Here is a 26178-nt window from a genome sequence, read left to right on the forward strand (position 1 = left end):
TTTGGCATTTAGATGCCTTTGATCTATCCTTTAATCCATTCTGTTTGTCTCCTGCAGTCTCATCTTTCCCATGCCTTTCTGTGAGACTGTTTTTCCCGTTTCCACCTCAGATCCCTTTCAATGCTGCTGCTTCTTCCTCTACTGTAGATCTCTGCCCTTGTCCTTCTTGACATGCCTGCTTTTCCCCATGGTCTTGGGCAGCAGCTCCTGCTGTTACACTGTAGGCTGTGTCTCTCTCTCTCTCTCTTTCTTTCCATCTCATCTGGGCTGGTGCAAATTCTCAGGTGGACTGTGGGGAGAAAAGAACACAATAGCTGGGGTAAATTCTTCAGCATACTGCAAGAATACCAGGCTGCAATTTACACTCTGTATGAAGAATGACTGGAAATTCTGGCATTGTGTCATTTTTCTTGTAGCTGTGTAGCTCAGCAGTAACTGTACATATCTCATGCATCTTGTTGCCTTTCAAAATGTCATGTTGGGTTTAGCTGCATTGATAAAAGTTCTGCATCTAGGTAAATAGCACAGTTATTCTGGTCTATTTGACAGCATAGCCAAGCTCTTCAGTATAGTTTTTGTTCAGGTCTGTTTTCCTTATTTAAGGGAGACTGATGTACTAAGAGCAATTTCCAAAGGTGAATGCAAAAGCAGCAAGAAGTTATTTAGATAATAAAATCTAAGAGATGATGAGATGACTGAGCAAATTCAGTGTGGAAGAGAAAATGAGACTGGTGAAAAATGATAGTCCTGTTAATATATTCTTGAATGTTGTTAAGAGGTTAAAGATCAATCCTTAAGGGCAGAACAAGAAGTAGAGGGCTTGTGCTGCAACAACACGGAATGAAAGGAGTAGGGCAAATGTATTTACAGCGGCAGGCTTAGGTAATGAAACAGGATGCAAACAAAAAATGTACAATCAATGTCCTTGAAGGAAGTCAGGCCTAAAGTAAATAGTGTCTTTTGAGGCAGTAACTATATAATTTAATGATGCTTCCTAGAGAGCAGATGAGAGTCAGTAAAGCATGTTAAATGCTATCAGCCCCCTCCTCCATCTTTTATGATTCAGTGCATTTGATTTAAAAGGGAAATTGTGCTTCAAAATATGGAGACATATTGTGACTCTGGCTTTCCTATAAGAACTGTGCACCCAACTATAAAAGAGAAGAATATGTCCTCTAACACAAAGGATTCCCTGAGATCTTTATTAGTTCTCTAGCCTTCTTGAGTCTAAACACTTGTAGTAATTTTGTTGTTGTTGTTTGTGTTTCTTCTCTTTAGGCTTGTAAATACTACAGTTCCCAGTGGCATGTTGTGAACTACAAATATGAACAGTATTCAGAAGACTTTCGACACCTACCACAGTAAGATCTACCATAAGTTCCTCCTTTTTTTTTTTTTTTATTCCCTTTAGGTTGGTGTCATTTGCTAAGCTTTGCCCATATTTGCACTTTCCTTTGTCTCGTAAGCTCTGCTTGTTTTACTGTGTTTTTAGTGCCTTGCATTTTTAAAAAGGGGAAGAAAAGGTCCTTTAGAAAAGTTCAAGACTCTGCAGAATTCAGTAGTATCAACAAACCCTATTAGTGCTGATTCCAATCCTTAGGAGCGTATTTGCGTATTCAAAGCACAGTTGATACAGGAAAGGTGGCTTTTCGTTTTCCTTAATAATGCATAAATGTCCCTCACCTTTAACGGGGATTAATTCTCCTTTTAGCTACCCTGTGTAGCAGAGAGTTGGATTTCAGTGCTTTATAGCTGCACTGTGCAGAGCTGGGTGCAGTGTGTGCAGCACTGATGAGGCTGCAGAGATGTGCAGGTGTCAGAGTAGGGTGGGCATCCTTCCTGTTCTTGGAGGCAGAACATTAAAATCAGTGTAATGTTGTTGGGAGGAGCAAAACCAAGTTCCTTGACTTGAGTGGAAAGAAATCAGGAATCTGGTGCTCATTTCTACATGTGTGAGTTTCTACCCATACTCCTGTTTCTGGCAGGTTTGTATCCTGTGACCTCAGGATGGGTTTAGGGAGTAGTTAACAAAATCACTAAATGCCAAAACGAGCTGTGTTACTGCTTCCTTTCCTGGAATTTGAGTCATTAAAATCACATACTGGATGAAAAAGTTTCTTGCATGTGCATAACACAGGAATGGGTGCTCCAGGCTTGGGTTGGAGGGAAACTAGTATTAGCTTTATTGCTTCAGGAACTGATAAGCTGATTCTTATGGCCCCTTTAGATGCTGTGTTCAAAGGGTTTTGTGCTTCAAGCCTTGTCTCAGACCTGCATTTGCTCTTGTATGTTGGTATTTTTATGAACAGTGGATGTGGTAGTACAAAAAACCATTAAGAGCAGTTTTGCTAATCAGAGATTATAAACATACAATTTCTTAAGTACAATCAGCACTGTGCTGATTGTTTTAGAAAATTATTGCATTTAGTGCTCAAGAAAAGCGTTTGCAGCACAGCAGTTTTCTACTTAACCTTAAACATCTTCACTCTTATGAAATATCCATTCAACAGATGTGGTTTTGTGCATTACTCTGCACAAAAGTACTTTTTAGCTGATTACATACATCCTCTTTTGTTGAAGGTTATTTTAATATGGTGCTTAAATGTAATTTGCTTTCATGAGTTCATGCTCCAGGGATACTACAGTGTCTCGCATCTCACTTTTTCCCCCCTTGCATAGGCAGTTATAATGAAGCAAGATCTTCTTTTGTCTTGTTATCACAACATAGCACCCAGAAATGGTTTGGATACCGCACTGGTTGATATTTCAGGCACAAAGTTATAGCAGGTGTGTCTGCCTTTTTTTTTTTTTTTTTTTTTGCTCAAAGTTACCATGGCTTTTGAGCTTAACCTACCTTAAACAGAGCTTTTGGTTTGAGGTCCACCTCATTTCATACTGTTCCCAGCCTCTTTGACCTTGATTTGCATGTACATGCTATGAAGTTTGGTGTTCTATGCTAAATCTTCTTGTGAAAAATCAAGTGGCTTGATGTCCTTGTCACTGTGTTGAATCTCGCTGTTGATAGGTCTGGATGCCCAGTTTTCGCAGTGTTTTGTTTGATTTGTGCAAAACTGCTGTCATACTGTCAGAAATCTGAGTATATTCTTGTATCAATTCCTTCATAGGAAGTCGTACTGGGGGACACTGGATGAGTGTTAAGTGTTTAGCTTTGCTTCATGGGAAAGGAACATCATTTGCAATGCCAGATCTAACTGTGGCTAAAGTAATTCCATTCACTGAGGGTGTGCTAAAGTCTCCTGTGGGCTTTTCCATTTATAACATGTGAACTGGACTCAGCAGCCTTCAGCAACACTGGAGGACTTCATGCTTGGCTGTACTCGAGGCCATGCTGTGTCGTTTCACGCAGTCATACAACATCTCAAGTAATGGCTACATGGTGTAGCAGATTTTTATCAAAGTTATTCTTCCTGAATACTGACCCTTCCTGATTGGAAAGCAGTTGCAGCGTGATGCTGACCACCTGGGGCAGGCACTGGGTACTCAGTGTGTCCATGGGGCAATTCCACTGAAGCTGTGGCACCGGGGAAGAGCTCGACACCATGTGCATGACATGACCAAAATATTTAGCAATTGCTTTAGTTTTTCTCTGAGTGTGTTCCTCCTTGGAGGTTTTTCTCAGGTCTTTCTACCCCTTAAATTCCTCTCTGTGAACTCTCACTACCTCTTTTTACACTGTGTTTTATGCTCTGTGCTGGTGTGTTCTTGCTTCTTGAGCAAGTGGAAGAGTAGAGGAAGAAAAGGGTTTGCTTAGTGTGTGCTGTGGTGACAGTCTGTCTGGGAATAGAAATAGTCATTAGCAAAATTTTTACTGTTGTTCATAGAAAACCTGGAACATCTGGTAGGTATTTCAAGCCTGGTGCCTTGGAATTCCACATCTTCATGTAGGTCTGAAGAGGCAGTAGGCAGAGAAAAAGAGGGTACACCAAACAGGATCCTGTGCTTACCACGCTTTATCTGCCTGCCCTAGAACAATGAGAAGCACACCCAAAGGGATTCCCATCCAAGGAAGGGAAAAATCTTCTATGGAGAATGACACAGAGATCTGAATGGATGAATGTTTCATGTGTGGTCAGTGAGATCTGATGCCTGAAGCAGCAGTGGTCTGTCCTTATCTAAGTCTTTTATAGCTTTGCTGAGGGGACAGACTGATTTCCTTATTTCAGAGAAACTCCCAGTGTACCCAGACTTGTGGAAGGGCTGTGGTTCCATGGGACAGGCTCACTGTCTGCACACAGAGCAGCAGAGAGGGGCAGAGTTGCTGTATCGTGTGGTGAGGGCTCAGCACCCCACTGCTAATCAGGAGATTTCTGACTCCTTCTTTCCCTCCTCAAGAGCTTTAAGGGGATTAGGGTTGGGGATTTGTTTCATTGGTTCTTTTTTTTTCTTTAAAGTAGCTGACTACTTGTCCTGATACTGCTACAAGTGTCAGGCAGGGCAGTGAAGTTACCTGTCCATGTGTGGCCAGAGGGCTTGGGTCAGTCTGCCTGCACATCACCCCAAGAGCATTGTGGTGCACTTTGGCTCTGAATAATGAATAAGACAATAGAATTTTTGTTTAAAAATGTGAAGGCTTGCATAGTTTTTTTGTTTTTTTTTTTTTTTAGTAAAAGTTGGGATTTGGCTTGAGATGTTTGGTTTGGAGCTCTTTCAGGTGGGAGGGAATGTTTGTGTAAGAATTTTTAAAAGCAGTCCTTGGTTGCGTTGAATTCACCTGCAGTGAATTTCCATCACAAATACTCTGAATATTAACACTTTTACAGATGTGAAAGGTGCTAATAGATTGTAAATGTTCCTTTTATTCAAAATATTGATCAGCTGCTTACATTAAAATGCAGAACTGGAACAAACTGAAGGGAGAATAAAACACTCCTGTGTTCTGTGTGCACTTATGGTGGGGTAGGCACATCATGAGAACACTGGCTTTGAAATGGGGAAAGTGAAGATGACACAGGTATTGCTCATAACTCTGATCTTCCTAATCTGTGACTGAAGTATGAAATAATTATAAAGGAAAAGGGTCAATGTTACCAATTTTTTTTTAATTATTATTATTTTTATTTTATTTTATTCTGGAAAAGTCAGTCTTCCTGATAAATGATGGCTTTTAGCATGACAGCTTTTATAGGTTTTCACATGATAACTGAAGATTTCAAATATGAGAGAATTTGAGAACAATGTTGAAATTTCTCAGGCCAGAGAAAAATATATTTTTCCTCCATTTAAAAATACCTTTGAATCTATTATGTGTATTTGGCTGTTACTTAAGGTTTAATTCTGCAGCGTGGGAAATACTCTGGGCATAATTAAAATTAGTCATGTGCTTAAAATTAAGCAAGTGCTTAAGTGCTTTGCTTTTTTATGTTCAGTTGTGGGTTTGAGTCTACAATATAAAGATTTTAAATGGCATCACATTGAAAAGACATCTCTGTATTTTTAAAAAATACTTTTAGGTTATGTTCATCATACTGAATAGCAAAAAATATCTTGAAATTATGAAGCTATGTAGAAGCTTTAAAATGAAAATTCTAATGTTCTTTTTGCTTAGAAAAACTGTTGAAGACTTCAGTCCCATTCATTTGACAGCCTTAAATGGGATAGCTCTTTGGAAGTTGTTTTGGATTTGTTGCCCATTGTGGTGGAAAAGCAGTGAAGAGAACAGGAAGTGGTATTTCATCATTTGTTTAGAACAGTTGCAACTTCATAGTTTTTTGGGGAAAAAAAAAAAAGATAGATGTGGCTTAAGAAAGAAGCTGTATTTTAAAACTAGTGATTTTTTAAAGGAGACAGTAGGATCACATCAGTAGGTGTACTGACATTACTGACATTGCCATGGGGGCTCGAGATGGTTACCTCCCTCAAATAGGCAGTATACAATTATTTTTAATTTAATTTTGTAATTGTTTTCCCCTTCCAGAAGTGAATGTAGACCAGAGAAACTGCCATCACATTCCTTTGAAATCGATCATGAAGATGTGGATAAGGATGAAGTATGTATTCTGTTTTTTGGTGGTTTGGGTTTTTTCCCCTGGGGAGGAGTTATTTATTGGTTTAATATCAAATGAAGAATGATAATTGAGGCCCTTTATCTTCTATAAAATATTTCATATTTTAAATAACTCTGAAATTAATGGAACAGCTTTGTCTCTTATTTCGTCCTGTGCATGGAAGGCATTTAATAACATCTTATTTTAAAAGGAATGAGAGGGTGATTTGTTGTCAAGCAGATATTCACACATCACAGTTGTCTTTCGTCTTAGAATTCAGAAAGCAAGCCCATGCAATATTAATCATTTCTTCCATACAGGATACAACATCCCACTCATCTTCAAAAGGTGGTGGTGGTGGAGGAGGAGGAGGATTAGCAGCCGGAGTTTACAAGTCTGGATGGCTTTATAAAGGGAATTTCAACAGCACTGTAAACAATAGCATTACTGTCCGGGTAAGGAGACGGCATTTTTCTTTCCTTATTTTGGATTTATGTCCCCCACAGAGGCACACTTGTTTGCCATTGTCATTTAGCTGTTAAATGATAGTAAAGTAATATTGGGGTGTCTGCAAAACAGCGCAGTCAGGAGTTGCCTGTTATCTAAACCCTGTGAATAAAGTATCAGTGAAAACAATTTGCAGCACGGCAATTTTCATTTTTCTTTTTTTTCCCACCACTTCAGTCATTCAAAAAGCGCTTCTTCCAGCTGACACAGTTGTCGGATAACTCATATATTATGAATTTTTATAAAGATGAAAAAATATCAAAGGAGCCAAAAGGATGTATTTTCTTGGATTCTTGTACGGGAGTCGTACAGGTAAGTACCAGTTTGTTTCATTGTATTTTGGGGAGTCTTGGATACATTTTAAAAGGCAACTAGAAGAACATATACATTAATGAAATAGTATCTCATTAATTTCAGGAAACAAGAACACCATCGATTTTGCTCTTTAAATTGATGAAATTGCTCAGACTGACACATTGCAAATCCACAGCTGAATTATGGTAGCAGATCATGCACATGCTCATTATCCATGGCACACATGAGAAAAAACTACTGTGAAATGTTACTGTTCACTGAAATTATTTTCTTAGATGTCAGAGTTTACCTCATGCTTACTAGGACCATGCTTACCTATTGAAATTCAGGTTACAAAGCACTGGCTGTCGGGCAAGTGGAAAATTAATCTTGTATCCTGAAACTTTTTGAAGGTCATCACTTTTAGAGGTGATAGAGAGTCTTAATGTCAGCAGGTAGGACAGAACCTTGTTGTTTGTCGTGGCTTGGAAAAACGAATAGCCAGAAATGTCTAACACAACCATTTTTTTTTTCAATTCTTCTGCCCCTAAGATTGAGTTCTTTTAAGGGGGGGTTCTCAGCTGGAGCTCCAGCTCAGCTACAGTCTCTGTAGTGTGGTTTTACTCACAGATTTAATGCTGTCCCAGTGGGTACCCATTCTGCTCTTGGTGTTGTGTCTCAACTGCAAGATTTCTGGTCTTTTCGAATAACCTCTGAGAAAAAAAACTCCAAAAAACTTTGAATTTCTCCTCCTCCTGAATTTTTGACAGCTGCCTTCTAAATCTACAGTGTTCCTCCAAATTGTCCCAGGCTGGTTGAACTGTGTGCTCTCCTCTTGCCCACCCGCAGACACTCATTTCTGTGGTTGTTTTTTGATTGACATTTAATATGGAATGCACAAATTGATGAGCTATCTTCACTAGCAGGAAGTTAAAGTCTTAGCCCAGGGGGTGCTAGGTTAAGTATGGTCAGCTATCAAAGTCTGTGATGAACTTAGACTCATAGGGCTGAAAACCAAAACCTGGCCTAGAGCTACCATAAACAGAGAGACCATATGATGTGGAGGAAGAGTCAGGTAAAAATGAATATTTAGTGAAAAATGTGATATGAAAGTTCTAATTTAATAAGTTTTAATACCACTATAAATCGTTTAACTCTCTATGAATGACTTTGAGCTCCTATTTGATAGAGGTTGAATATCTGAACTGTAGTAAACATCCCAGAGAAATCATCTCCAGATAAAATACCAAATGCTCCCAGAACAATTCTGCTATTTTGGAAGAATGACCCTGCAGGCATTAGACTTAGCCTGATGTTTCATTTATAGCTCATTCATAGTTCCTTTTTGAATCTTGTATTATCTCCTTATAGAAGAAATTTTTAAACTTGAAATTAAGTGTTGAAGATTGCAGCTCAACCTCAAGGTCCACATACCATATGGAAGGAGTTATAGAGGAGCAAACTGAAAAATGGTACTTTTTTTTTTTTTCCTGTTAACTGATCAGGAAGAAAATAGTTGGCCTTAGATTTGAAACAAGGACTTTGCTGTAGATCTCATCTGCTTGCCAGAAGTCTGAAGTGCAGATGGAAAAGTGGATATTGAAGTTTTCCTGCCCTGATGATCTTAAGATTCAGCATGTGAGATGTACTGCTGTATTAGATAATGTCTGATAGTGTTTCATCACCTGACTTAAAGATCTTGGCCATGCTATAAGGGAAAGTGCATAATATAAACAATAAATGCATTCATTTTAAATGTTCTTTGTACTTTCTGAAGATAAATTCAAACATAGCATTTTTATTTATAGATTGTACATAAACGGGTGTACGTAATCCACTTTACAAATAATCTATCTTCAAAGATGACCACTCCTAAGATTCTTGGCATAGTTTTGTTCAGCTTCTAGGTCTTGGTCAAGGCCTCATGTTATACATGTAACAGGTTTTAGTGAAATTTTAGTTCTTGTTTCACATTAGTTTGAACGTATGATTGGAGAATTAGAGTGGTTTCAGCACCAAGAAAAATATTGAACATCCGAGAATTGCTACAAAACCCAACTCTGTTTTTACCCTGTATTTGATGAGCTAAAATTTACACCCAGAAACAGGATTCACCTCCTTAAGGTACTTACGAGGGAAACTATTTCCTATTAAGAGAATTTCCAGTAGCAGAACTGAAAAATAACACACAGGCACACATATACACACACACACAGTCCCAGGTCAGTTTGAAAAGCCAAGATTTGTCTGACTCTGTTGACCCAAGCAGCTCCAAAAGAAGTAGTTCAGTCTTAACTGATTCCTGATCTGGGTCACGACCTGTAATACAAGAACTGGAGCAAGTGATTAGCAACAGATTGGGTAGGAATCTTCTAAATCATCTCTACTGCTGGAAAAAAATGTTCATGGAACTTGATTCTCAGTGTCTTGAGTTCTCAGTCTCCTCCCCTGCTAATCAGTATCAGATTTTGCCTCTGTTGCTCTTAAATAAAAGTATCACTATTATCTCACCATCTGGCTCAGAAACTTCTCAGAACCTTGTTGATATAGGACCGTACTGAAAAATAGTTACAATATGTGGAATTACAGGAAACCACTGTCACGTTATTTGAGACTGTAAATGAAGAAAAGTAAAATTGTGTGAAATGGCCAGTTATTAAATTTTTTTTTTCCTTTATCACCATCACTCCAAGGTTAGATCTTTCAGCAAAGTGGTGGCTGTTTTCTGGAATACTGAAATCAAAATGGTGACAGTGATGTCCATAGTCAGTGGTTTTAAAAGTTTGATGAAGTATTAGGGGGTAGGATGTGTCAGTGTTCTTTCAGATTTAAGCAAGGAGAAAGATGCAACTGCTTCCTTAAGACTAAGAGATATATGCCTCACTGATTTGATAAATGTGAAGAATGAAGCACATTATATTAGACCACATCACTTTGCTTAATTTTATTGAGCTGTTTCACTAACTAAGTACCTGTTAATTCTTATGACAGAAATTAATGGATTAACCATCTACTGCAGGTGAAATCCAGTGATGCAGAAGAGAACTCCAAACTCAATCTATTCTCAATATACTGGGCATGTGTTCTTGATCTGTACTTGAAAAGGACAGCACTGCAATGACTGACTAGTGCTATACCTCACCTTTTGTAAAGAGTGGTTGAGATTCCCTTAGTTGTTTTTAAAATCCTTCTGAAACAAAGGTAGATGTGGGAAGTACCCACTGTAATCTTTTTATGTGCAGGAATTTGTCTTGTTGCAGTCTTCTGGAAAGTCCTGTTCCAACGGAGCAAATGTTTTCATGACTTAGCACTACTTTGGTTTGTCTTTCTGAGAGTCTGATGTGCTGGTAAGGTGCAGGAGACTTGTTCTTTAGAGCTGTCCTCCCCAGACAGCTTTGACTTGTGTAGCAGTGCTGTGCTTTGCCTTCAAAGATCTTTTATTATTCCACTTGGGAGACATTCCCTTCTGCAGTATTGTCCAGTCTTCCCTTTCTGTGGCTAAATAGAAGATGCATGTTTGGCCACAGATGCACAAGGACCCAAGAAAAAATTGGCATAAACTTGTGTTAATATTGCACTACTTGGATTTTCTTTAAAGCCACAGAAGTTTGCTTGAATGTTATTTTTAGGAAGTGGCCATATACAAATCCAACTTATGGATGCCTTTTTCAGTATCTTTCTATATTAGTTCTAGTGTTTATTTTTTCTTTTCCTTTTGTTCCAACAGAATAACAGGCTTAGGAAACATGCCTTTGAGTTGAAAATGAATGACCTCACATATTTTGTGCTGGCAGCTGAAAATGAGCAGGATATGGATGACTGGATTTTCACTCTTAACAAAATCCTGCAAATAAATCCAGAGGGAACCATTCAGGAGAGGAAAAGCGCAGATCTCACTGATCTGAAACTTGGTAAGAATAAATAGTCTCTTGCACTGTTGGGGAGTTTTTTAATCAAATGCAAAAAATGGAACTTTCAGATATCAGTTATTGAATCATTTTAACTGCCTGAGTCTGTAATGGATTCTGTACCTGCTGCTTCGTCAGAAATCAATACCAGTCTTGGCAGTCCCTGAACAATGTCAGCTAACTTCCCACAGATCATTTTCAAAAGGCTGGAGGGGAGGTAAAGCTGCTCCTCACAAAGTCAGCAGGAGCAATGTGGCTCTGTTTTGCATATGCAGCTCTTTTTCAAGTTTAGTCCTTTCTGTCAGTGATCTTGCTAGTACTTTGTGTTTTACTGTCCTGGAAGTCTGACAGTTTTAAAGAGTTTTGTGCTGGAGAGTGGTTAGATTATTTCTTTTTCCAGCATTTTGTTTTCTTTAAAAATCTGGAGTATTATAAAAAATAATAATCCCAGCTGTGGTATATTGCTCTTTCCCTGAGAGCTTATTGACTTTTCATTTCTGGCTTTTTTGAGTTTCCATATTAATATGCTTTCGCTGTGGAAGAAAGAATTGGATGCTCTGTTATACTGTACTCTTCATGTGGCAGTAACTCATTCCTCCACATAATAAATCCATGTTCAGTTTGGATGAGCCCCAGCTGAAACTCTAAGACTGAAAACTCTTGAAACCTTAATACAGATTTGAACTGCGTGTGCTCTGAGCTGAGTCAAAGCTTTGCATCTGACTCTTGGGGAAGTTCAGAGCTAATTGAACTCCTTAGCCTGATGTTTATAATAAGGTCTGCTTTTGGAAGGACAGGATGCTCTTCATATAGCCAAAGACATTTTTATAACTTGGAGGCAAAAGAGTCTTGCACTTCAGAATCAGAGAAGTACTTTTGAAAATCCCACCCACAGGGGATATTAATGAAACAGGAAGAAATATGTGCATAAAAGGTCAAAAACACAGGCTAACAGAAAACAGAAGTTTCTACTGGTAAAAAAACCCTAGTAACAAGCAACTGGAATGTGCTACGGAGTTAACTTGTCAAAGGGCATGATGCTTTCTTGGCAGAAGAGCCCTAAATGGCTGTAATGACTTATTTCACATGAGGCTGAATTACCTTGTGAAAAAAGAGCAGTCTCTGGTGAGCTGAGCAAAGCACAGGGCTTGCTCCATAGTGCTGTTGTCTGGATCCATAGATTTGCCAGCTCATAGAGTCCAGACTGCCTCCCTCCCATTCCCAAAGAGCAGGTAAGGTCCTGCCTCCCTGACTGGACACTCCCTTTACTGGGAATCCAAAATCTTTTAGTTGACATAACCCTTGGTGTTGCATCAGGAAAGACTGAGAGAGGAAGGTCTTTGCTGAGGGCATGAACGTTTGTCATGGGTGAATGTGTTGGATGTTTCACTGAGTAGAGTCAGACCTCTTGTTTGGAAGCTTAAACAGAGAATAAGTCACAGTAAGCAGCAGTGGCAAATGGGGTTGAGGAGGACAGAAGTTTACATTAGTATCAATTCCATTTGTTAGCCCGATGAGACTAAAAGGAATGAAAAGAAATAGCATGAGAATAGGTTCTTTTTTTCTTTTAAATCCAACGGTAATAGCAAGAATAATAAAATCATCTGTGTATTTTTTTTCTTCTCTTCAAGACCCTGCAGAAATTTCTGTGAATTATGATTGCTCTCAGGAAGAGACAGATTCTTCAGAGAACACCTTGCACCCAGACTTCGCAAAAGTAACAGGCATTATATTTATCTTTACATGTTTAGTGGAAAGAGCTTCCTAGGTGAAAAATGCCTGCCAATACTGTGAAAGGTTCAAAAACATAGCACAACCTATTGCAATTGTTAGAGATATAACAAATGACAGGAATAATTTTCCTTCTGAACAAAAGATTGTTTTTGTTTAAGCGAGAAAATCTCCACTAGATGTAAAGAGGTGATTCACAGAGAAGTTTGATTTAGACCTGTGAAGTCAGGGTCTGGTCCCTGCAGTTATCTGTGAAATATTGCTCATCTTAAATGCACTTGAGAAGAGATTGGCCCTTGGAGAGTCAAGATTTCCTGTGTGACTGGCAAAGAAACAAGCTCTGAACTGCTCATTGCCTTCTGCAACTTCACTGAAAGGTGCATGTACTGTCAGGGGAGGCATTTTGTCCTCTGGTTCTCATAAACCACTTCATGTGGATGAGATAATTGTAGACAGTGCTAAGAAGCTTTTTAATGAAAAGCTAGATTGGAAATGCTTCTCTGCTCCCCCTTCTGCCCTCCCCTGGCACAAGTGTTTTTCTGTGGGGTTTGTTGTTGGGGGATTTTTCCCTTCAACTTGCAAATCTCTGAAGTAATTTTGATGCACTGATCCACCATCCTGACCTTTTACCCAGTGGATAGCATACATGAACGTACATGAACCTGAATTACTTACTTAATCTATTTTGGGATTTCTTTGAAGTATCATGGCCTGAAAACCCCTGCTTCACAGGCAAAGAGTGCTTGAAGGCGCTCTGGGATAACTGCTGCACAAGTGGGAATGTCGTTACAAGTGGAACATTGATTGTTCATTTAGAAGTCTAACAGCCCTATGGATTTCTGTTCTTGTGCAGAAAACTAATTTATTATCTGTCACCACAGTACATCACAGAAACAGAAGAATCAGTGAAAGCTTCTCGAAATACAGAGCGCCTAAACCTTTTCTCTTTGGATCCTGATATAGCAGTAAGCGATTTTTAATTTTTATATTTTTTTTCCAAATTCTTTGAACTTTTAAAGTACAGGTGGTCTGAGCCAACTGGGTTAGCTAAGCCACCAGAGTGGATTGTAGTTCAGCAAGCAGCTTGATATACCCAGGACTTCAGCTTTGAAGGGAGAGGGGAGCTGTCTCTGGTCTGCAAAGATTTCTGTATAGACTCCACACGTATTTGTTTGCAGAATGGTTGAGGATGGCAGTGACCTCTGGATGTCATCTAGTCCAGTCAAACTAAGCTTTGAATTAGCTTAAAGCAAACTGAAAATATTGCAGGATCAGAACTTTTTTTATGAGACTGACAGTGTTACAAGAGCAGTGTTCTTACTGTTATTCGTTACATGGAATTTGACTACACAAACATAAGTTGATATAAAAACAAATGGGGGAAGGTACAGATGAAGGTATGCATGATGTTTAGTGTCAGGATTCAAAGAACATTATTTCTTGCACTGAATGTAATTTAAATGGAAATTTTATTTTAGTTGAAAAGAAGGCTTCAGTAACAATGGGATCACTGTATATTCAAACTTGAACCTGTTTTCAATAAACTGTAGCAATATTATTAGAAAATAATAATCAAATTGAAATAATGGTGTGGTATATAAGTAAGGGTAAAGGAGGGGAGAGGTCTGAAATCTCATTCTAAAATTTAGTGCTAAGAGTCTGAAAATAGGAGAGTGTTTATATGGAGAAATTAAGAGCTAAAGTTTCAGAAACAGTAAGTAAACAAGAAAAAAGTCCATTCTAAAATTAGAAGAAACCTAATTTTAATTCCTAATTCTACCTCTGAGGTTATTTATGTCCTCAGGCAATCATTTTGGCTTGCTTCCTAATCTATAAATTAGAAATAACACTCAGTTACTATAGTAGTATAAAGAAACCAGCAGTGACTTCTTGAGGTTTTCAGGTGCTTCAGTGATTGTCAAGACCTTTAAAAAGCTTAATGAGTTTTGGAATACCATGTCTTTTCCGATGTATAACAAATTGGCCAATTTATTTCAGGCACTGAATCCTCAGAAAAAGGAGTTTCCAGGGACAAACTTGGTGATAAAGCCATTTGAAGAAAAGCCTGCAAAGAGGATCCTGATAACTTGCAAATCCCTCAGTTTGAATCTCCAGGCCTGTGTTACTGAAAATGAAAACGATCCTTCAACCAACGTAAGCTTTTCTTATTTCCCTGTGATTTTTCTTTCTTTTTTTTTTTAATTTTATTTTTTTTTCTCTCTCATTCTGTGCACTTGTTATTTTGGAAAGAGAAGGGGAAAGGAAACCTGTATCACACACACATACTGCATCCACTCCTCCTGCCCTGACTATCCCTTTGTATTGAATAACGAAACTGATTAACTTTTGATTAGATGTTTTGTGTTAGATTGCAGACTTTTAGCTACATTTTAGTGGAGAATTGAAAATCGTTGAGGGTTCTTAACAATTGCTATAAGAAGAACAAGTTTAAACTGCCAAGACTTATGTAGGGAGGCAATTGAATATCAGTTGCTGGTGATCTGGGGATCTTTTGTTTTTCAAAGAGAGTCCAGGAATGAAGCAGATTAAATTACAGGAGAGAAGGCAAAATAGAAAGGACAGGATGCCTCATGTAGTGGAAAAATCCAGCTAAAACCAGGACAAAACAGAAAATTTTGCTTATTCTTACTGTAAGATGAAAGGACAGGGAAAAATGAGATGTAGATATCAGTCTATAGCTTTTCAGTTAGTTCTCCTCTGAAGCAGGAAAGTTTTGAGAGATGAGTGTCCTGGCAACTCAACTTTCATATATTACATATGAGGCATTGATTTGTTTGTTGATTTGTTTGTTTTTCATTTGAAGATGACCTCTACAGCGAGTCCCTATTCAGCATGTTATGATCAATATCTTTTTTTTTGGCAGGCTGGAATAACTGTTTAAATAAAGTCATGGTAACTGTACCAAGGGCGCGCAATATTCAGAGGCTGAAAAGGCATAAAAACATTGTACCTGCTATGCACTGCTTTTTATCTCCAAAGTTCTGAGATTCTGGATTCTGGACAGCTCAGGTGGTGTCATTCTGAGGCTGATGTATTCTGCCAGAACCATGGATGCTCTTTGGAGGTTACTCTCAGTCATGGGACTGAATTCCCTGGTACTGTGCCATAGAATAAGTGGGCACTGTCAGAGCGGTTTGAATGCTCTTGGTTTCCTAGCAGAATGGAACATGTGTTTCCCACAGAATAATACACCCACGCTTTTGTGTTGAACCAGTAAACATTTTTCATCTACTTACATTTGTCATCTTTGTGCCCCATTCCTGAAGATCCCTGGAAAACCCACCCTCACTCTTCCGTCTTTTATAATGACTCTGACTCTACATTTTTCAAATCTTGCAGTGCGTTCTCTGGGGGCTCTATTAATTTATTCTAATAATTAATTATCTGTGAAAAATACATTTGGTTTTGATTCTTTGAGTTTCTAAGATGTCCATTCCTGTTCTGGCACCCTATTAACAAACTATCTTTAAAAGCCCCTGAAATCACATGTTTGGAAACTGATTTAGGCAGGGGTGTGTGTGAGCCTGTGTTTTTGATGCATCTCATGATTTGTAAATAATATTTATTTGCTTTCTTTTTTTTCTAGTTGCAGAAACCCATTAAAAGGTAGACTTTACCCCCATCCTCTTAGTTACCATTATATTAATGTTTCTGGTATTTTCTCCAGGTAGAGCCTTTCTTTGTGAGCGTGGCACTGTATGATGTCAGGGATGGCAGGAAGATCTCTGCTGATTTTCACGTGGATTTGAACCACCCTCTCGTCAGACAGATGATTTCAGGTTCCTCGTGTTCATTAGAAAATGGCACAGTTGAAAATATAGACTCAAATGAAATGGAAGAACCACAGGTCAAAGGGTTCCCAGAAGAATGGCTGAAATACCCGAAACAGGTATTCCAGTGGTTCTTGTTTTCAAGAAAATTCTTTTTGTGTGTCAGTGGTACTTGTATAGAGATTTCTGAGCGCCCTGTATAGACTTTAAGACAATTTACAACCAAAACTTGGATAGAAGTTAGTGTCTCATTTGAAGAAACCACCCATATTTCCTGCCTCTTTGGGTCCATTTGCTACCAACTCAAAGCAGCACTGAGCTGCTGCATTAATCTCAAAATCCTTCCACGTTCTCACTGTTGTAAGCTGTATGCTGAAACACTATGCATTACCTTTCCTTCCCCCTTTCATTCCCCTGAGGTATGACTGATTTAGGGTAGCTTTTAAGTGCTGTCCAAGAGGGAGCAGTTAGGTTAGGTAGTGCTGACGTGGTCACACTGCTTTTCGACTGGAGTCAGTCTGTTTGCAAGGTGCTGCGTGAGGACAAGCTTCCTTCAGCACTAGCACAAAGATTTTATTTTCTCTCTGGGTGTATTGAATATGTAGAGGTAATAATCCTTAATAATCCCTTCTGAATTTAGTTTGTTACTGTTTCCATCAAACAGGGAGCACTGGCAATATTTCACTTCTTGCTGTAACTTTTTAACTGTTTCCTCTTTCATCCACAGGCTCTTTTCTCCATAAGTAATCCTCATTCTGAGATCGTACTAGTGGCAAAAATAGAAAAGGTGCTTACAGGAAACATTGCCAGCAGTGCTGAACCTTACATTAAGAATCCTGATTCTTTTAAGGTAACGTAACAGGAACATCACTTCCTTCTCTGTACGATTCAGCCTGCTGGAAGCTGAAGGCATTCCAAATTTTGCTGGTGAGTCTCAGCAGTGTGCAGCTGCTGAACAGGACAGGCTCCCAGAAGGCCCATGCTTCAGAAAGCAAGTGTCCAAGTTCCACTGACTAAATGAATGGACTGTTTTGTCTGCAACATGCAAATGCTTTCATGGCACATTGCTGTGCCAGTTATGACTTAGCAGAGAGTTGTTCTTTTTCAGCAATCTTTTAAGAGCTGGTGAACTTTGTACACGGGCAAAGTTGGGGTAGGCACCTGTTTGTCTCTGAGAGCAGGCACTGCACCTGCATTGGGTACACCACAGAAAACTGGAATAACAACTGTAATGCAGTTCTGACTAAAGGACTGGTGACGGGGTTTAATTTGTCAGCAACATCATATTCGTCTTGTGTTGTCTTTGCTGTGCACCTGGAACCTTTGTCATGGACAGTATCAGGCCAGATTATTTTAGGGGCACTATAGCCTCTTCAGCAGAGGAATACCAGCATGTACTCTGTGCAGCCTTTTGGATGTTAGAATGATATTGATGAAATAATTCACATTTCCTTTTTTGTAGTGTGCACAGAAGGTGTTAAAATCCAATAAGCAGTTCTGCAGCAAGCTGGGGAAATACCGTATGCCATTTGCTTGGTCAGTGAGGTATGTATTTGCTCTTTTCATAATTTTATAAGCATCTTACAGCTTATTCTGCCCCATGACTCCTTCTATCCTTTTGTTCTTTTCCACTTTTTCTGCCTGAAGCTAAGCAAAGCTTTCTGTCTAGTCCAGGACCCCCAGAAGATCCTGCAGCTTTATTATTTCGTTGCCCTATTTTTCTCACAGCTAAACGTCAGTTACTTTCTCATTAAATGTTACTGTGGGAGAATCTTTTCTTCAGGTATGTAGTGAAGTTGCCAGGAAGTAGCAAAGGTAGCTGACAGAATACCAATTTATCGTGAGCTCCACATTCATCGAGTGCTAAAAATTACCAAAGAGATTTCAAGGTCACAGTTCTCACAAGGATTTCCTGCAAAGATAATTATGGTCTGAAATAAAGTTGCAGTGGCCACTCAGAAAGTAGGTGCATTGGTGTGAAGCTCTGTTCTGGTTATGATGCATGTCAAGTTTTAAGAAAAATCTAACCATGGATTTGAAGTGCCTTGGGGGTGATATTGAGGGATTATAGTTCAGGTAGTCTTGCATTTTTCATGGTTAGTAGGTGATGGAGAACTTGTACTTTCGTGTTTGGCAGGTCAGTTGGGTTTTATTGTGGGTCAGTGTACTGACAGTAATAGATTTTTGTTCTTCCACTCTGTCCTCCTGTATAATTTCTTGCTGGTCTCACCTCCAGACTGAGGCACCCCTGTGCCTTTTGATCACCTTTTACCAAATATGCCTTTTTTTCCTGTTTGTTCTCCCTTCAAATTTCCATGTAATTCCTTTTACTGTCCTTTCCCTTTTTTCCCTCCCGGTATTCTGTAATTTCTTCAGCTTACTGCTGCCCTGGGATGAGAAATCTTCCTGACTGAGACACTGCTTTGTTGTCCCTGTGACAATTCTTCCTTCTTTCTGCCATGCACAGAGAAGGGAGTATAAATTTTTAATTCTCTCTAAAAAAAAAGCTGTCAATTGCCAAGTGAAAACGTTCCTTCTCCTCTGTGGCTTCTGTTCTCATGGTAACTGGCCAGCTGGAGAGCTACCTGAAGTTGTAGGGAGAAAGGAGGAACAAGTGCTAGGTGAAAAAGTCATGTTGTGCCATCACCCATAACTCTGAGAGAGAGCTCTGTGTGCCTCTGGTGTGGAGTATGGAGCACCAGGATTGCACAAATTCCCACAATGCGTATGGGGGAAAGCTTATGATTTTAGAATATGGTGCTTAGATGGCAAAGAGGAAAACATGCTGTGAGGTATGGCCATTTGAAGAGTTCATTTATTTTTTATTGACACAGTTTTTTGTCAATATCCAGTGAGATAGGAGAGGTGCTTGCTTGCTCGAGAGGAAGGCAGATAATGTGTTCTGATCTGTCATCGCAAACTCAAGGATACTCATAAATATTTACTACTTCTGTGTAGCCAAAGGACCTTTCATCAAAATCATACTGATGGGTTGACAGAGCCACTTTTACCTTGTAATGGACTGTACAGTGGCAAGAGGTGCAGGCTTGGCACCAGACTGACTTGAGACTTATTGACTCTGTCCTCCCTGCCTGTGGTCTGTGGTGATACCATCAGTGATATGTCCTGTAGCTCAGTCCCTGCTGTAGCTATCTTTAGGTACAATGATGATTTTAACTAGTTCAGGGTCTGGCTAGGCACTCATGCATGTGGAGAAGGCTAAGCAAATCCTGCCCAGAATAGAATACAGAAAGGTTTTCTTCTCGTTTTGAAAGAAGTGCATTTTCCTTTTATAGGATTCTCCAAGTGTCAATCCCTAGTTGCCTGTAGAACAACTGTAGCTGCAGGTCTGAATTTTCTCTGCCTAAGGGAAGATTTAACAGACAGGAGTGAAGTTCTGCTGCTATCCCTGTGAGGTGGACAGCACCATAAATGCCTGTCAAACTTGGATGCACTGAGAAAATTCAAATTCTGCACTCATTTACATCTATTGTGTATTAACATTGTTATTAACATTGCTCAGAACTGACTTTGGTAAAAGAGAAGTATAATTTGGCCCCATAAAATCTATTTCTATTTTCGCAGCTTGAAAATAGAAGTTTCCACATGAGGCTATCACACTACAGGGGGAAAAAACGGTTTGGCTGTGATAAATTGCAAAACCCTGGTTTGGAAATGTGTTTTCCAGTTAGTTCGTTCTGGCACTAACCACACTCCTGGTTTTGTGTGGAAATTTTCCCTCCTTTAACGCATCGCAGATGGCCCCAGAGTGATTTTTACGTATACGTGCAGTGAGCCAAAATCTTGACGGTTGAGTATTGTGCGTGTGGCTGAAACTCTTAATTAGCTCATGTGGCACCAGTTTGTTAGCACTGCTCAAAAGCATGACTCAGGGTTCTTCCCTGATTTCTTGCTGGAGCTGGTGGGATCTGGTGTCTGTGTTCTCTTGCAGGTATAATTACAGTATGTGTTAGAACTGCAGTGTGTCAGATCATCATATTCCTGCCACAACTGCTAAAGTTTGCAAATATGTGCCTGAGATACGTATTGTAGATGTGGGGGGAAGTTTCATTCACTGAGATTACTTTTTACACTTCTATTCCTTCAAACCTTCTCCACCCTCGTAAGTACCGTGTTTTAGAGCCAAATATTTGAATCCTTCTTCAGCAGGTTGTGCAGCTGCTGATTCGGTTCTGAGCTGGTGTAGGTTGATGTAGCTGAAGGCAGTGAGGCTCCAGTGTTTCCAGTAGCTGCAGATCTCACACTAAATGTCTAACCCTGCATGTCAGCAATTTTTCCACAAGCCATAAACCACGACTTCAAAAGTACGTTTTTTGGTATTAAATTACGAACAATGTGTAGGTTTTCTGTACTCAAAGAATTTTTAGGATTGTGGACTATCAGCTAACAATGTCAGAAGAGTAGAATTGTATAAACATTTTAAGTAGTGAGATGATGTTTCAGTTTCTTTCATGTAATCTATTAATTTGTTTTGCTCTGTATTACCACCTTTAGAATCTCTCCAGGATTTCAGTTGTGTGAAATTTTTCATATTAAAATATCTCTAGCAGATAAGTACCTGACAGTAAGGCATCATTACTGTCTTAGACAATTATTGGACTCCTGGACTGTAGCAGTTTTTAATGTGTTTCCTTTTTTTTTTTAATGGGACAGTTGACATTCTCAAATGCCTTCAGTATGTTCACTGTGACAAGGAGCACTCTTGCTCCCCGTGCAAGGATCTAGCAAAACATGGGATTGTGGTTATTTAGCTGCAGATGTAACACATTCAGTCCTTGCTGCTCTGACAATTCTTCAACTTTAATGAACCCAGGGAACCCATCAGTACAGTTTGACCAGCAAAAGGTCATCTAACTCTTCTCTGAGTGCATAAAATACATCTTTTTAAGGAGGGTTGTGTTGTTTTCAATCAACATTTATGTTGCTTGTGTAGAAGTAAGAACTTTACATATATGGAGTATTGTGTGCAAGTTGGAGAGATGGCAATACTTCCCTGTTTTGTAGTGGTTTCATGGCCTTAATTTTGTCTTGGGTGCATTATTTAGGCTAGAATATGGTGCCGAACTGATGAGGAGCAGTTCTAGAGGATATGATATCCAGGGAGCACTGATGATGCAGAGCAGTGGTTGTAGGCAGAATGGCTCTGTAAAGCCCTTCTGACTCCAAACCAGTGTGGCCAGAGGGGAGGAGTGGACGACTGTGGAATGGTTTGGGTTGGAAGAGACCTAAGGCAGTGCTCGGTACCGCTGACCAGAGTGAGCTACTTCAGCTTCTTTTTCGCTTCACACTTACACCCTCAGCCCTTCCTTGGTGAGCACCCCTACACCCTGCTGTGCTGCTCAGTGGTTTGCTTGTTGTCAGAGCCTGCCCTGGAATCAGTTAATAAGCTCCAGCAGAGCCTGGGTTTGCTCAGCATCGCACTGCAGAGCCCAGTGGCACAGCGGAAATCACTCACCGAATGTTTTAGTCCTCTCTGCTAGTCTGGAGGAGGAAGCTGTGCTGAGTCCAAGAAACATCATAGTGTCACCAATACTGTAATAATTATTAAATCTTATCTTTTTTCTTTCCTTTTTTTTTTTTTTTTTGGTATCAGTTTGATAGGATTTGTAAAGCAAATAGTGGCTGCCAGAAGTTAGGTTTGGTTTCTCATTAATAACTTAAGATCTTTGACACGGTGTGTTGGTGTGGACCTTATTCCCTCTAATAGCTGGAGGCAAAAATCTGATAGAAGAGAGTTGATTATTCTCTACAGTTGCAAAGAAATGAAATATAGGTGCTTCTCTCAATTAACTTAAGATACGGTGCATTTATATTTATACTTGGAATCCTCTTCCAAAGGTTTGCTCTGTTATTTTGCATCTGGCAACAATTTGTCCTGGCATCAATTTTTCTTCTCACTGGCAGTGGAACAGAGAAGTAAATTAAGGAAGCAAGATTGGCCAAATGATTCACAGAACAGCACTTAGTGTCAAGAACATTTTACTTTTGTTAAGCAATGTTTTTTTCATACTGCAGTTGAATCCAAGGTTCATTAATTTGGATAACTGTTACATTATCCGGTCCAGCCAGCGTGTGTGATACTTGGGGATATACAAAGGGCACTGGAATGTCTTAATTAAATCCTGAAACTGTCAATGAGAAGGAATGGAAATATCTGGAAATGTTTTCCTGTGCACACAACAGCTGATATTTGTTGTTCTCAGCTATAGATTTTTAACACTTCGTTTGGCACATCGTAGCTGGTTCACCAAAAATTTAGTTGGTGCTCCACAGACCTGCTTTGTGAAGCAAAGCTAAGCTGCAGTGAGTTGGTTTCTTGCTCCTGGAGGGCACAGGACAGAATTAATGCATAGGAACATTCACTGAGGTCTCTAACCTGGTTCTGCAAAAGCATTTCTTTATGTGCTAAGATATAGTGGTTGGGATTTGACAGCTTGCTATGATTTCTCTTACTTAAACTTGTAATGATTTTCCTTGGAGAATAACTTCTTGGACAAAAATACCTATTGAGGTAAGGAATTCTTCAAAATGCTTCCTCGAAATGAGGAGTCAGGCTCTCTGCTGAAGTGAGGAGTCGTGTCCTTGATGGGTGAGCAAGATGGTGAGGTGCCATCAGATCGCTGGTCTCTCTGGGCTGGAGAAGTCAACCTTGCACCATGGAGGGGTGGGTGGGAGCAGAGAGCTGCCTCCAGCGAGCAGATGTGTGCTTTCATCTTTCCCAAGTGACACCAAGCTACAGAAGAGGGGGGGAAAAGTGGTGGATGTGGAGCTAGACAGTGATCTGAGCCAGCACGAAACGCCAGCGGCTCTTGGCTGTGAGCAGCGCCACTGCACTGGGGCCAGTGGGGACTGTCTGCAACACATGACGTCAAACCAGGTCTCAAGTCTTTGCAGGGCTGGGACTGCACATGGAAGTAAACTCCTGCAAATAGACAGCTCTCAGCAGGGCTTTCTTGTGTGAAGATCTGCAGGGAGCCCTTGAATTTGTGTAACGATTCATGTCATGCCCTTGTTAAAAGATTAAGTGATGGTTTATAATGTCCAAGCATATGGGTGAATGCTTATAAACATGCCATTTTTCTTTCTTTATAGACCAGTGTTTAAAGATAATCAGGGAAATGTTGACAGAGACTCCAGATTCTCACCTTTATTCAGGCAAGAAAGTAGTAAGATTTCCATGGAAGATTTGATGAAACTAATAGCAGAATATCGAAGGTAAGGAAAAATGTTTAAATTGCTTTGAAAAAGAATAAAAGCTTTATAAAGCAGTGCAGAATAATCTTCACTGTTGGTTTGTTGGTTTTTTTTTTTCTTCATTTAACACAGAGTGCCAAACCAGCCATATTAAATGATTTTAAATTAGTGTTTTTCACATTAGGCTATTACCTGCCAAAGGGTGCTTTAGGTTGGACTTTCCAGGAAAGCTGAAACTTCATTTGGCACATTAATAAATGTTATTATAACCTAAATATAGTGTTTCCTAAAATTAGCTTCAATCTGGGGATATGCAGGTGAAGTAACCAACAAGGGAGCATTATCTCAGGGAAAAAAAAAAAGAAAAAAATGAGGAAAATAATAAAAAGGAGGGAGAGAGAAATTAAAAACATTCTTTATAGGTTTCCCCACTCCTTGCTTTTTGTTCTTTTTAGTCTCCATGACAAACTGAAGAGTGTACATTGAAAGGGAAAGCATCTCCAAATATTTGACAGTGTGTAAATCAGTGAACAGCATTTCATTCAGATTTTAGAAAGAAAAAGTAGATAAGTTAATTCTATAAGGTTTGGTTCACCAGTTTCTTCCTCTTCTGCAAAGTAATATTGCTTGCAAAGAGAAGGTGGGAATGAGAACAAGGAAAAAAAACCACAAAACATACTTCTTTTCTGCTGTTACAGTTGATTTTAATTTAATAGCCAACAGATGTACATAAAATGTGTTTAATATATTTTTGTATCTTAAAACAGGGTCTGTTTTTCATTTTAGATTAATTCCTGTGATGGGTCTCATCTCCATTGTTCTAATTTTCTAAAATGTTTTCATTTCTGTCGTTGCAGAGCAGAGAAGATTAGCAAAATACAGACTATACCTGGCTGTTTGGAGATTGCAGTTGATTGTGTTCCTTTGGAACATCCAAGTATGATTCTACTTTAAAATTAATTATTGTGATTAAACTGGACATTGTCATAGGCTTTCCATCTATAATTGCTGCCTCGAGACAGGTCTGGTAGAAGCGCCTATTGAGTAGAAAAATGTATGCAGAGGAGTGTTCTTGATTTGTTTTCTTTGAAGTACACCATTCTTTGTTTTATTTTGTGCCTGGCCGGGTATTCCCAGTTTTCCGTGTCTGTGAAAGAGAGGAATGAGGAACCACGCAGCTCTAGATGACACAGAGCTGCTTCTCCCCAGCCTGCTTGAGCTGCAGAGTGCCTGCATTATCCTGAAACAGGCAATTTCCTCCTGTGCTAGTTTAGAAGGAAGTAAAGTTTGACAGGAGGAAGTAAAATAGGGTTTGAGGAAGGAATTTGTAGACAGGACTGTCAAATGGCTTTTCCCAACAATAACTCAGGGCACCCCTGAGTTGGTGACCCCTCTCAGCTGCTTTCACTCAAACAGCCCTTGACTTCTCCCTAAAGTTAAATGTCTCACTGATTTAATGGCAGAGGCAGAGAAAGTGTTCTCTGTCTGTCTTCAGTTTCTCCCAGCCTGAATGACAGAGTGCTTATTTTCACCTTCTGTTTCTTGATCTGATTTCAGTTATCCCAGTTGCATCACATATTTAATCTGCTTCTGCACTACTTGTTTCTTCATTTTATTTACTATGGTATTAGATAATAGAAAAAACTTAAATGAGATCTTGAGCTGTAAAATTGATTAGAAGCAGCATCACTTCAGTGCATTCTGTTGAAACTGTTCATATACCAATGGGGCTGTAATGCCATTAAATGTCATCATGTGCTGTGTGTGTCAAAAGAGGTTTCCAATGCTGTACTGCTTAACTCAAGTGAGATAAACCATTTAAGAATGATGTATTGCAATTGCTCTGAGGTAACATTTAAGTTTAAGGCGTGATTTGACCTGTTGCATCTCATCATTACTCATTCCTTGCAAGTTAAGGCAGGATTTTGCATGTTCCATATCAATATTACTTATTCTTAGGAGTAAGACTGTAAAAAAAAACCAAACATAATATGTGATGGTTCTCTTTTCTGTTCCTTTGAAGACTGTGTAACTTCGTCCTTTATTCCAATCAAACCATTTCATAATATAAAGGAGCATCAGCCTACAGTGGAAGTTGAGGAGTTTGTGCAGGAATCAACAAAATATTCTCGACCTTACAGAGTGTACAAGAACCAAATATACATATATCCAAAACACCTCAAGTATGATAGCCAAAAACACTTCAACAAGGTAGAGTATGTGACTAATTCAGGCCAACAGTGGGTAGTAGGGTGCTGCATGAGCTTTTGCTAGAATGAAGAGTCCATATAAAAGAGGAGAAAATAGTGATTTCACTCACTTGGCTTTTCATCTTTTTCAGTTTTTGCCATCATAAAACAGTACAATTTTGATTAATTGAATCTGGGTTAGTTTTTTAATTGTATCAGTAATTCAAAGAGAGATCATGTGGTAATACGTTTTTGACAATTTTCAGAAGGGCTTTATTTTAATGAAATAATGTGTGCAGGTACAATTAATCAGGCTAATATTTGTAGTTCCTAAGTGAAACATGAGTACCTCTTATATTTTCCTGGTGGTTGAAAACTAACTAAGGACAAGACACAGTGCTGGTCACTTAATAATCTGCTTCTACACAGTCGTTTTGAGGTCTGGTTTGCATTTTTCTGGTTCTTGGGAATATTATTTCTAATGACAGCACCGTGACTTAAAGGCATTATAAATATTGATCACCATCTGCATGTTTAT

At 39.2% G+C, this 26178-nt stretch overlaps 1 protein-coding gene across 14 annotated transcripts in view; it reads left to right on the forward strand.

Annotated features, from left to right (window-relative positions):
• DOCK10 (dedicator of cytokinesis 10) overlaps nt 1-26178 on the forward strand; it is a 142235-nt gene that overhangs the window by 70947 nt on the left and 45110 nt on the right. For all 14 annotated transcript variants that reach the window (XM_050308606.1, XM_050308605.1, XM_050308611.1 and 11 more), the window contains exons 4-17: nt 1279-1361; nt 5936-6008; nt 6326-6460; nt 6690-6824; nt 10534-10717; nt 12346-12431; nt 13327-13410; nt 14444-14599; nt 16134-16355; nt 16964-17086; nt 17699-17781; nt 23350-23472; nt 24309-24388; nt 25475-25662. In XM_050308606.1, the coding sequence (XP_050164563.1) occupies nt 1279-1361; nt 5936-6008; nt 6326-6460; nt 6690-6824; nt 10534-10717; nt 12346-12431; nt 13327-13410; nt 14444-14599; nt 16134-16355; nt 16964-17086; nt 17699-17781; nt 23350-23472; nt 24309-24388; nt 25475-25662 (1755 nt within the window). The remainder of the gene's footprint in view (nt 1-1278; nt 1362-5935; nt 6009-6325; nt 6461-6689; nt 6825-10533; nt 10718-12345; nt 12432-13326; nt 13411-14443; nt 14600-16133; nt 16356-16963; nt 17087-17698; nt 17782-23349; nt 23473-24308; nt 24389-25474; nt 25663-26178) is intronic.

This window comes from Myiozetetes cayanensis, unplaced genomic scaffold, assembly GCF_022539395.1.
Source record: "Myiozetetes cayanensis isolate MyiCay16 unplaced genomic scaffold, myiCay2020 scf13, whole genome shotgun sequence".
NCBI classification, from domain to species: Eukaryota; Metazoa; Chordata; class Aves; order Passeriformes; family Tyrannidae; genus Myiozetetes; species Myiozetetes cayanensis.